This window comes from Dromaius novaehollandiae, chromosome 5, assembly GCF_036370855.1.
Source record: "Dromaius novaehollandiae isolate bDroNov1 chromosome 5, bDroNov1.hap1, whole genome shotgun sequence".
Lineage (NCBI taxonomy): Eukaryota > Metazoa > Chordata > Aves > Casuariiformes > Dromaiidae > Dromaius > Dromaius novaehollandiae.
This window is the reverse complement of record NC_088102.1, coordinates 25,436,227-25,448,429: the sequence shown is the minus strand read 5'-3', so window position 1 is coordinate 25,448,429 and position 12,203 is coordinate 25,436,227. Positions and strand designations below refer to the sequence as shown.

The window sequence follows — 12,203 nt, the reverse complement described above, 5'->3', positions numbered from 1 at the left end:
TGAGCCGTTAAACAATGTGTCAAGCCACCCCTCCTGGTCAGTGAGTGCTGATTGAGTCAGTGCTGCTTGCTTTTCCCCTGTGCCCTATTGATGAGCCTCAAAGCTACACTTGGTTGACTGGCTATGAAAGAGCTACGGCATAAAATCAATTGTACTTAATCCATCCATATGCTTTACTCTGAAGTCTGGACATGTCCTCTCTCCCTGCTCTCCCTCCTCTCGTGGATAGAGAGTGCCCTTTCTATCCATGACAATGTTCATATAGCATCAGTTAAAGGCATGACAAAGACCTCTTGGGGAGAGGAAATGTGAGTTTGGTATGCCACACAAGGAGAGAATGTTGTCTATCTTCTCAGCCACCTCCACAAGACAGCATGAAGCTCCTTCTCTGACTAAACTGCTCAGCCAAATTACAGATGGAGGACTGAGCAATCTGCTCTTTCTCTGCATAGATCACCTCTTCTTCTGCTTTTGCACCCAACAGAAGCCAATGAGACATTTTCTGGTACAGTCAGGAAGTCAGGCATCTTTTCATGTGTTTCTGCACTGAAATATAGGAAAGGGACCTCTAGGATTAAAACAAAGTAGATTTTTACAGAATCACAAAATAGTTGGGGTTGGAAGGAACCTCTGGAGATCATCTGGTCCAACCCCCCTGCTCAAGCAGGCTAAAGCAGGCTGCCCAGGACCGTGTCCAGTCAGGTTTAGAATGTCTCCAAGGATGGAGACTTCACAAACTCTCTGGGCAACCTATTCAACTACCCGCATGGTAAATAAGGGTTTTCTCATGTTCAGGTGGCATTTCCTGTGTTTCAGTTTGTGCCCATTGCTTGTTGTCCTGTCACTGAACACCACTGAGAAGAGTCTGGGTCTGTCTTCTTTACACCTTCCCATCAGATATGTATAAATACTGATAAGGTTCCCCCTGAGCTTTCCTTTCTCCAGCCTAAACAGTCCCAGCTCTGCTTGTATGACAGATGCACCAGTCCCTTAATCATTTTTTGTGACCCTTCACTGGACTCACTCCCGTAAATCCATGTCTTTCTTGTACTGGAGAGCCCCGAATTGGACACAGCACTCCAGCTGTGGCCTCACCAGTGCTGAGGATCACCTCCCTCAACCTGATGGCAATGCTCTTCCTAATGCAGGCCAGGATACTGCTGGCCTTCTTTGCCACAAGGGCTCATTGTTGTCCTATGTTCAACTTGTTGTACTTCAGCACCCCCAGCTCCCCCTCTGCTCTCTAGCCAGTCAGCTCCCAGCCTGTACTGGGGCTATTCCTGCCCAGGTACAAGACTTTGCACTTCCCTTTGTTGAACCTCTTGATATTCCTGTCTGCCCATTTGTCCGGCCTGCTGAGGTCCCTCTAAGAGCACAGCCATCTTGTGTGTCAGTCACTCCTCCCAGTTTTGTATCATCTGCAAACTTGCTGAGGGTGCATTGGGCCCCATCATCCAGGTCATTACTGAAGAAGTTAAACAACATTGGCCCTGGTAATGACCACTGGGGGGCATCACTAGTGACTGGCCTCCAGCTGGATGTCATACCATGGATCACTCCCCTCTGAGCCCAGGAGTTCAGCCAATTTTCATTCCACCTCACTGTCCACTTATCTATCCTGCACTTCATCAGCTTATCTATGAGGATGTTATGGGAGACAGTGTCAAAAGCCTTACTAAAGTCAAGGTGAACAGCATACATTGCTCTTCCATCATCCGCCAAGCTGGTCCCCTCATCACACAGGGCTATCAGGTTGGTAAGCATGATTTCTTCTTTGTAAATCCATGTTGACTGCTCCCAGTCACCTTCCTGTTCTTGATGTGTCTGGAAAGAGAATCTAGGATTGGTTGCTCCATCACCTTCCCAGGGATCAAGGTGAGGCTGACTGGCCTGTAGTTTCCCAGATCATCCTTCTTGCCCTTCTGGAAGATAGGAGTGACATTTGCTCTTTTCCAGTCCTCAGGAACCTGTCCCAGTTGCCATGACCTTTCAGAGATAATTGAGAGTGGCTTCGCAATGACATCGGACAGCTCCCTCAGCACTCATAGATGCACCCCATCACATCCCGTGGACTTGTGTTTATGTCCAGTTTGCTTAAGTATTCCCTGACTTGATCCTCCTCCACCAAGGGTAGGTCTTCATTGTTCCAAGCTCCCCCTTTGGTCTCAGGGGCTTGGGATTCTTGAGGACCAGTCTTATGAGTAAAGACTGAAGTGAAGAAGACAGTAAGTACCTCTGCCTTTTCTGTGTCCTTTGTCACCAGGGCCCCTGCCCCATTTAGCAGTGGATCCACATTTTCCTTAGCCTTCCTTTTGCTGCTTATGTACGTAGAAAAGTCTTTCTTGTTGCCTTTTTGAGGCTGTCTTTCCATTCTTACTGTTAAGGACAAGCCAAGATCAATGGGCAGTAGTGAATGATACTCCGTCTTTCCTGCAACATGTCTAGTCTATTTTCATTCAAAGGATTCCTTAAATGAACGCCACCTCACCTGCAGATAGTGCAGTCTCTCTTTCTTCACTTCTCCATTAGGAAAATTTTGGAACACTTGGGTCACTAATTTTCCCCCTACTTCCCACCAGGGCATCAGAGAGGTCATTGTCAGCAGTCCGTTTCCTTTTCTGTGTCTGTTTTGTGCTGATGATCTTTCCTTGTATTTACCAGGCTAAGTGCTTCAATGCTGCATCTGGTCTGCAAAGAGCACTATAGTATGCTCAGAGCACTGCAGTACGCTCATGCACTTTACTATTAAGAGAGACTCAAAAAAAACCTGGTCCACAGCAGAACACCTAGCCAGCTCCATTCATCTGATCAAAACAGCTGATCAAAAGCCAGAAAGTCTTTCTTTTCCTTTCTTTCAATGAGTGTGTCTTATGTTAGTCACTTTCTCCTGGTATAAAAGCAGAGGTTGAAGCCAACACACAGCACTGAGATACAAAACTGAACATTCCTCAGATCTTGAAAAAGTCAGTTAGAAAGGCTTGATTTCATGCATTAGCAGGAGGGCTGATGAGTAGTATTTTCATTTAGGTTTTGAGCTGGGCTTCCTCAAAGATCTTGGAGTCCATCTCTATTTGGAGGTCTAGATAGCTAGCACAGTGCAGCTCCCTGATACTTTGCTTGCTTCTCTGAATCTTGTCAAACTACTAGAAACAGTAAAGTTGTCTGGAAAAGCCCAGGGAAATACAGTCTTTACAGTCTTCCAGGGCTCTCTCCAGCCATTCAGGGTGGAAAACTCAATGACTGCAACCTTTTAATGGGGTATTTTGGTGCTAGTACGTGACAAAACAGAGAAGCAGCTAATTGCAGTTTTTTTAGCTTGAAGAAGCTTCTGCTCATGGGAGGAGAGGTTTAGGATGAAAATTCAGCTCAATTTTTTTCATCCACCCCTTTGGGAAGGCTGTTATGCTATGTCTTGGCACAACAGATTCCATGCAGCAGTGAAATCACTTATTGTGCTGATTCTGAGCCAGTCCCCGAATGATGGCTGAGATGTAATTTAAAAAGAAGTTGTCAACAAAGCTTTACTACTCTGAAGTATAAACCTCACAGGTTTCTGGCAACCTAGCAGGTAAAGGATATTACTGCAGCTCAGTGGTAGGACTAGACATTTCTGCAAATTGTCTCAGTGTCCAACCTGAGCTGTCCTTTCTTCCTTTTCTCTCTCTTACCTCCTCCCCACCAATTAATGATTAACTTTTACTGATATAAATACTGATACTGAATAAAATAGCAGTGCAAAGCAGCGGGTGCTGAGCCTTACAGAAGCATGTGATGGGGAACAAGGTCTGTTATGGCCACAGCAAGATGAGGTAGGAGCAGTGTGCATCCTACGCTACTCCTCTGATGAGGTGCAGCAGATGGGGACAAGTATGACCAAGGTCCATTGTTGGCTGCTGCTCTTGATGCCTGGAATAAGGAACTGCGTGGCATGGTGGCAAAGTGAGCAAAAGGCAACAGACAGCAAAAGGAGTCTGAGGAGGGTGTGGCAACCCAGGTTTCAAAACTATGACATGATTTATAATATACAGGATTTCTGGCTTTCAAGAGCTGCATTAGCTCCCTATAAATCACCTCAATGTATCTATCTGTCAACCCCTCTATCATCTTACTCCATTTTGTTGTACTGGGCGGAGGAAGAGGAGGCTTCACTAAGCAGGATTTCTCTTGTGTGACAACGCAGCCTTGAAAAGCAAGCTGAGCCTCTCTCCTCTAAATGGAAAGGATCCCTGAGGTGAAAGCTCCCTTCAAACCAGGTTACTGACATTTACTTAATACCATCTGTAGCAGGATTATCATTAAAGCTGCCCAAAAGCACATTAATCTCTCTGGATCCGTCCGAGCGCTGGACTGTAATGGCATTTAATCAGAGAAGGCTTTGATTTCCAAAGACAAGTGCAAACACTGAAATATCTGCCTGTGGAACAGTTACTTATTCATGTGCAAGTGTAGCTGAGGATGAGAATGCAGCTGGGATATTGACAATGGGAGCGAAGCCTGGAGAGGGGAACTATAAAGAAATGAGCTGGCAGTGAATTTTGAGGGAAGGCAAGACCGTGGAAGGGTTAAGAAAGGGGCCGCCTGGAAACTAGGCTGTTTCTGTTTCAAGACACAGGAGCATTTGTAGTCTTTGTTGGGAAGATGTATTTGGAGGAGGTGGGAGCAGGGAAGGGAGGAGAAATAAAGAGTGAGGGGCTCGCAAGATGTTTATAGCACACTGGGTACAAGAGAGAGGAAGAAGGGCAAGGCTACTTAGCACATGGATGGTCCCAAATGGCACAGATGCCCCTGCTGCACCCATTCTGATTTTAACTGATACATTTAGAGAGACCTTGCCCATATACAGATCTTAACATTATCTCTGATATGCTGCATGGGTCCTTCCTGTCCCTCCTGGTGGATGCTCTGCCCATCTGCATGGAGGCTGCTGGATCAGCAGGCTGTGGGAGCTGTGAGGCTTACCAGTGCACTTGTGGCATGTACTGTGGTGCCTCCAACTAACCAGTCCACTTCAGACAGCGAAGTGGACAGTCTCCACTTTGATCATCCTGGCCTGAGTTTGAGTTAGGGAATGGAAATGGTGCTGTGGGCTTTGGCTCACTAAGAGCTTGGGTCGTGGGCTGTGGATTGTTCAGAAGTCAGGAAAGTATTTTGTCCAACTGAGAAGTGAAAGCAATCTGCTAAGGTGCCCAAGATGAGCTATTGTGCTACTAAGGCCATCCATCACCCTGTCCTAGTCTAAAGTTTTTGCTTCCTTTTGTTACTAAATGAGACCCACAGCAGAGCAATATCTCTTTGCCTTCCTCTTAGCTTGATAAAGAGCCCAGCCACCTTCTGATGGTTACAACTTTGTGACTTGAGATATGTTTTAAGTGTGGGATTCTGAGAGTCAGCACAAGGCCTAGGAGCTATTAAAACTTAAGTGGGATATCCCAGAGTGGGATCCCTTCTCTGTCATTGCAGGTGTTGAAACCTCTCATATCTCAAGCATTTGTGCTTATAAAACTGAAGTGTTAGCTGAAACGGAGCATGAAAAAGAACACTGTTCCTGGAGAAAATGGCTATTCTTGCTCTTTGCAGCTCCTGATTTAGTCAGGAGAGCAGTTTCTTTACAGATTCTCCTATATTTCCTCTTACCTGAAGCTTAATGATAATTCACAAGGCACTGGTAAGCAAGGATGGTGATGTCTAGCATTTCCAGCTGTTAAGCTTTGCAAAGACACCAAATAAAGAGTTAAATTAGACATGAACTCTTTTCTTATTGAAAGTCAATCTCAGGCATCAGTGTCAATCAGTTGCTCAAGAGTCTTAGCATGATGCTTTACATTAAATCCAAGGAAGTATTACTGCATTTAAAGCCAAAGGAAAATGATCCCCACATTCATTTCAGCTCTGACAGAGTTAGAAAAAGACTAAGAAAATAAATAATAACTGGTCTTATCTAGCTACTTCCTTTTGAGAATTTGTAGAAACTTCTAAAGTCAGTCCCTCGTTTCCCTGGGCAGATGAGTCAGAATATTTCTCCCCACTTAAATGACATGGAAGATGGGGCGATGAGTAGGAAAATAATTTCCTCAGGCCCAAACAGTGGGTGTGGGGCACGCTAGGAGTATACTTCAGAAGTCCCAAGAACTACTTTTGCATCTTAATGACATCTTATGTGCCCAGACATCACCTTGGTGTGATGCTAGATCAGTGCATAGTGATAGTGCTGCATTACAGAGCACTGCGTTTTGATCCTCACAACTGGATCATAGAGGGCAAAAAGCGAAATTGGATCTCTTGTGTGTGACCATCCTAATCTGCTGTGGAGAAGGGCCTTTTCAGAGCAGAGACACAGAGCAGACTCCAAATTGTGGCTTTGCTCATTCCACGCCCTTTGCTGATTTGATACCAGTTTAATTGGGCAGGATCGCTCTAGCAGGATTAAACAAACCCTTAGACAATCACCACAATAACAAGAACAAAAGAAAACAAAAACCCAACACACTCTTCAATCCAATTAACCTTCGATTAAGGTTCCAAAATCGATGCTATTCTTTTGGCCTGAGGAGGTAATATAAATCCCTGAGAAATGAGCTGCACAACGACCTTTACTTTTAATGAGATCAATAGAAGTTAGTGTCGCCATCTCTGAAAATAATTGGCAAATATTACAGCCAAATTAAGGCCAGCGATGAGTATCTGCTCCTGATCTAAAGAGACAGTCACAAATGGAGATGGGGCAGGAAAGGATGCTGCCCTATCAGACAGTTTCATTTGGGACTTGCCAAGAGCAGGTGGTGAGATCAGCCCTACAGTGACCATGTCACAGGATCTCTTTCATGGCCATGTCAGTGGGAGGCATGTAGCCAGGACCACTGCAGCTTGTTCACAGGGCCAGGAAGGTATCAATGACTTTACCTGGATAATCCAAGCCAGTTTGTTACATTGCAGCTACCCATGAATGTGGTAGATGTGCCAGCCTTTTATTGTAGGACTATTCATAGGCTCACACACTCATTTCTTTCTGAGAGATTTCTAATTAACTGTGCATATTGGCATGCTATTTGTAAGGGTATTCATTTCTGAAAGGCTTTGCAGTGTTTTACTGTTGGGTTGCTCAGTCAACTGGGTGTGCTGATTTGTTAGAGGTGGATTGCATAGAGGGGCTGGCATGTGCCCACAGGTTTGGTGCTATGGGGTTGTATGCCCGGGAATGTAATATGGGTTTACTAAAAGTGGTTCACAGTGGATCATGTGAGGATAACTGGTAGTCTAGGCTTTCAAAACCATCAGCTGTGCCCCAGCTGTGCTGGGCCACAGTGACAGCAGCAACAATTTCTGGCTATGTGCATGTACAAGAAGAAATATATCACTGCTGGCAGGTGTAGTACAGCTTGGGATTCTCCAAAATAGGTGACAGAAATTCAGTAGGTCTAGTCAGTAAAATAGCTGATACGCTGAGTATGAGTCAGTCAACTGCAAAAAGATGGGGATTAGGAGGGAAATTGTAAAGAGGGTTAGAAAGTGATAGAGGCAATGGTGGAGAGAAATTGCCATTGTGGAGTTTTGTGAGGTTTGCTTTTCAAGCTGATCTTTTTTAATAATTTCATTAATGACGTTGACAAACAGAACCGTGTGAAGAATATTGTTGATGACACCAAGCTGGGAGGTTCTGTCATTGTAGAGGAGAATCAGAGTAGCAATAGCTCTTGCTGGCCTTGAGGACTGCAATGATAGAAATGGATAAAAATGAGCAATACCAAGTGAAAAGCCATGCCCTTAAAAAGTAATAAGAACAATTTCTTCAAAAGCCTGGGAGTTTATCAAGGGGGAGTGACATATTAGAATTATCTTCGGAATATTAGTCAATCACCTGATAAGTGTGAGTTTCCAATGCAGTGCAACTGCATAAAAGGCTGTCAATTCCTAGGACAGAGCAGATAAAGGTGCATCCTGTAGAAATAGTGTAGTATTTATGCTATATTTATACTGATAATTATCTTACTGATGAACAGACTGGAGTAGTAAACACCGGAGAGGGAAGGGACTAGTTAAACTCAAGGATTATATTAGCAGAGGAACTAATGGATTTAAAGTAGACATCAGTAAAATTAGACTGGAATTCAGGGAAAGGTTTCTGACTGTGTAAGGTGTGAATTTTTGGAACAGTCTCCAAAGTCATGCTTTCAGTCTGTTACTCATTTCTAGTGAACTTGGTCAGTTTATGGAGAGACTGTATGATAGTGTACACTAGCAATCCTCAATGTCTGTACTGCATTCTTGTTTTCTTCTATATTGGCATGTAACTCATGTAGGATAGTTTGTGACACCTAGGGTCCTTGACATATTGTGTACATAAAACAAATTTCATGTATTTATTTCAATGAGGAGTTACGTGAAGTCTGGTTGTTGTGCATGTATCTGTCACCACATTGTGTTACAGCCTTTAGCAAGTTTTTGCTAAGGCTGCTGATTCTCCTTCTTTTCATCTACTGTCTGCTGATTCCTCAGCTACATTTTCTCCCCGGTGATCAATTTGCTTCCTAAAGGAAGTGAAAACATTGTGTTGAAAACATGCAGTTTGCCTGGCACAGTGATGTCAGGTAATGTGGTAACCGCAGGCTGCTATTTACATTGACTGCTTAGGCCACAGGCTCCCTTGGTGACTAGAGTCTTCATATTCTGATGCAGCATGGACAGACAGTTGAACTTGTTTTAGGCAATAACACACCTTCTGGCAATAGGCAGGGACAAACCTCTGGCCAAAGCCAGAATCTGGTATAATCCTGACATAACAAGCTCAGCTCTCCTGCTGACTAGCATATGATTTTTTCCTATATATTAAGCTTAAATTATCCCATTCTTAATTACACCCCCTTCTGCCTAGTTGTATTTCTTATAGCACGCTCAGTTATCCCTCTGTTTCCTTGGTATTCAAACCTTTTAATATTGGTAGACTGTCCCTCCTCTGCCATTCGTTAGCCAGCTTCTGGCATTTTAGCTCTTGTAATCTTTTTCCTAAGTAAATTCCTGCTGCATCCTCCTCATTTATTTGCTTTCTCTGAACTCACTCCATGTTGTCTTCATCTCTCTGTTAATGAGGTGTCTTGAAGTGAATGCAGGATTCCAAGGGTGATTATTATTTTTTATCATGTGCAGCAGAACAATGCCGGGAGACCCTGGTAATGGTAAGGACCTTGTTGTGTTGGATGCTAAACAGGGAAAGGAACGATGACCTGTCTGTGTCATAACAGAATACCAAGGTGTTTACTGTGGTCTTTGCTTCCGTAAATTATTGCAACCTTTTGTCTGATTTGCTATGCACCTTCACCCCAAGGTCTTACACAGCCTAAATGCATGCTGAGTTCCTCTCTTCCTCTGAGTAGCAGATTTTCATGTGTTTTCTCAAATCACCTATTCTTCCAAAGTGAATTCCCTATATTACTGATTACTTTTCTGGTGGTCTTCTCAATAAGGATGGAATCAATGTCAGTAGTGATGGGACACTGCTGGAAAAAGTAACAGAAGGGTCAGCATCTATGGGAAATGTGGTGATGTAGATGGCAGGCTCCTGCAGTTGATTTTCCGCAAGTTTTTAAAGAATCTTAGTCCCATGAGTATTCAAAAAAACACACTGTTGTTGGCTGTTGATTCATTTAGTAAATCATGTGCTGCTACCAGTCTTCCCTAACTAGGGGAGCCTGCAAACACTCCAAGCACCAAGACTGCCTGATCCATTACAGCCCCCTTTCTGTGAATCTATCATGAAACTGCTTTGAGGGTGTCAGTAGAAAACAAGCCCAGCAGAAGTAAGGGAAGCTTACTCCAGCCAAATTACCGGGAACCATTGTCATTTATCACTAAGCTCTTGTAGAGACATACTCAAAGAAACATATGTGCGTGAAACAGCAGACCTATAGTTATGCATGCATACACAAACACATAGTGACATGTGCATTGTCAGTACTAAGAGTAATCTTGTTGCCAGTATGCAAGCACAGAACTGTGCCAAGCATATTACCTGCTCCAGAGCTTGTGGATGCTACAGGTGTTTAGAATAGCTGTATATCTCATCCAGTGAGCAGGCTTTGTCTGCTGCGGTACATGTTCCAGCTCACTGCTGAGTGTAATGATGATGTGAGGGCCTAGGAAGAAGATGAAAACTTTAGGAAGGAAAATGTTTTCCTTTTATTTTTAATTTTCTTTTTTCTGCCCTCCCCCATTCCATTTTGCTAGGGGGCCCTTTGGGGATGTAGAAGTAGAAAACTGGGAAACTTTGAGAAAAACAGAATGGAGTTTTTATGTTAATTTTTTTCTTTCAGAATGATTAGTGAAAATCTTTTGATACTAAGTTTTAAACTGATATCATAATGTCTGCATTTTAGTCCTTCAGTAAGTGTGCATTAGACAAATATGTACAGCAAATGAAGTTATGTTATTTCAAAATTCACAGCACCAGACAAATATGAAACCTCAGTACCAGAGGCCCTATGTACAGTATACATATCTTTGAAATATTATGGGGCTATACTGTAATTAATGTATGTAAAGGTATCATGTTTTTACCTAAACTTTTTCTCTAGAAACATGAATTGCTTTTATGTCTGAATTAAAATAATAGGACTGTATTCAATATTATATCTAAGCCCCAGAAATAAAACCTTCCTTTTTGTTTAGAAGTCAACAGTAGTCTTCAACATTTAATTTTTCTCTTATTTTAGAGGTATGTCAACAGATAAAAATATGCATAAATACCTAGTGTGCAGCACAGCTCCATCTCTTACACTGAGTAAATTTATTTTTATTCAAAAGTAAAGAATGCTTATGTGCTCATTTCATAAATCCCCCTAACATACCTTCTATATGCTCACTAAATTATACAGAATGCTTTTCTCTTTCTTGAGGAAGCCATAGAGTCTAGTTTTAGTGAAATAACTACTGCAGATATTCCTCAAAACATTTTTAAATGTTTTTTTTCAATTGTGCAGGCCAGGAAGTGGGCTACTGTATTTGGCAGGCCTCCTTCCTGGTCAGCAAATCTCATGTTCCCCGTAGGCCTCCACTGCAGAAAAAGGTTCAGCCCTTTCAGATCACTGCCCTTGTCAACCCTCCAGGAAAACTGCATCACCAGGGGCATCCCAAGGCTGCGCACTGGGGAAGAAGGTAAATGTGGGTACGTCAGGGAAGGGAGAGGGGACAGGCGTGACCCAGCCTGTGGGTCTGAGCAGGGCTGTGACCACTGCCTGCTTTCATGGCAAGGTGGGAAGATGGATCCCAACCCTCTTTTGTGTTATGCCCTGGTCTGCAAAAGGCTGTGGCCACAGATCTGTTTAGGAACCTGCCTGCTGGTGGTGACTCAGTAGGGCACACCCTCCCCGCACCTGGAGACCTGAGTCTCAGAGCCATACCATGAGGTGCTGTTATGAAGGTGGTGTAGGTAACTTGGTGACAGGCACTTTTATAGGACTGTAGGATAATTGAGTTTGGAAGGGACCTCAAGAGGTCTCCAGTCCAACCTCCTGCTCAAAGCAGGGTCAGCTATGAGGTCAGACCAGGTCACTCAGGGCTTTATCCGGTCAGGTCTTGAAAATCTCCAAGGGTGGAGACTGAACAACCTCTCTGAGCAACCTGCTCCACTGTTTGACTTTCCCAACCTGTGCCATTACCACAGCACAGAAGAATAGCCTGCTGTCTTTGAACCAGTCCCTACCTCAGTGCTCCAGAATCAATAAACTTTCCCAGCTTTAGCCACGACCAACAGGTTTGCAGAACTGCTAACCCTTGTCTGGACTTGTGTTTAATGGGTATGAGGCAACATGTTTAAACTAACCTCTTACTCCAGTGCAAGCACAATAGGAGCTCACACCCAGCATCCCACTTGCACTCAGAGCACAGGCATCTGGAGAGGTTTTTCATGCTCTCTGAATCCCATCATGCATGCTCCCAGCAGTGAGAGCCTTACCTCGAGAGCCAGGAGATGTGCAGGGATGGCCATACAACCTGCACACGGCCTGGGCACTAGCTAGGCTGTCTCTGCATGCTGGGCATGGATAGCACCTCCTGTATTATCACCGCCTCATGATGACTACTGATGAATGCGTTTACATCTCTGCAAATGCTTGCTGCCTGGCCCTGATGTGCTCACAGTCCCACTGGGTGGGCGGAACACTCTGTGGATGTTGTGCCACTGGCGGGGAGGGACATTGCTGTGTTGTGAGCCA

At 44.0% G+C, this 12,203-nt stretch overlaps 1 protein-coding gene across 11 annotated transcripts in view; it reads left to right on the top strand.

Moving 5' to 3' along the window:
* Nucleotides 1-12,203, top strand: part of ADCK1 (aarF domain containing kinase 1) — an 88,716-nt gene that overhangs the window by 65,799 nt on the left and 10,714 nt on the right. For 8 of the 11 annotated variants that reach the window (XM_064512244.1, XM_064512243.1, XM_064512240.1 and 5 more), the window contains one exon: nucleotides 11,038-11,145. The exons of the other annotated variants lie outside the window; for them this stretch is intronic. In XM_064512244.1, the coding sequence (XP_064368314.1) occupies nucleotides 11,038-11,145 (108 nt within the window). The remainder of the gene's footprint in view (nucleotides 1-11,037; nucleotides 11,146-12,203) is intronic. 11 annotated transcript variants of the gene reach the window in all.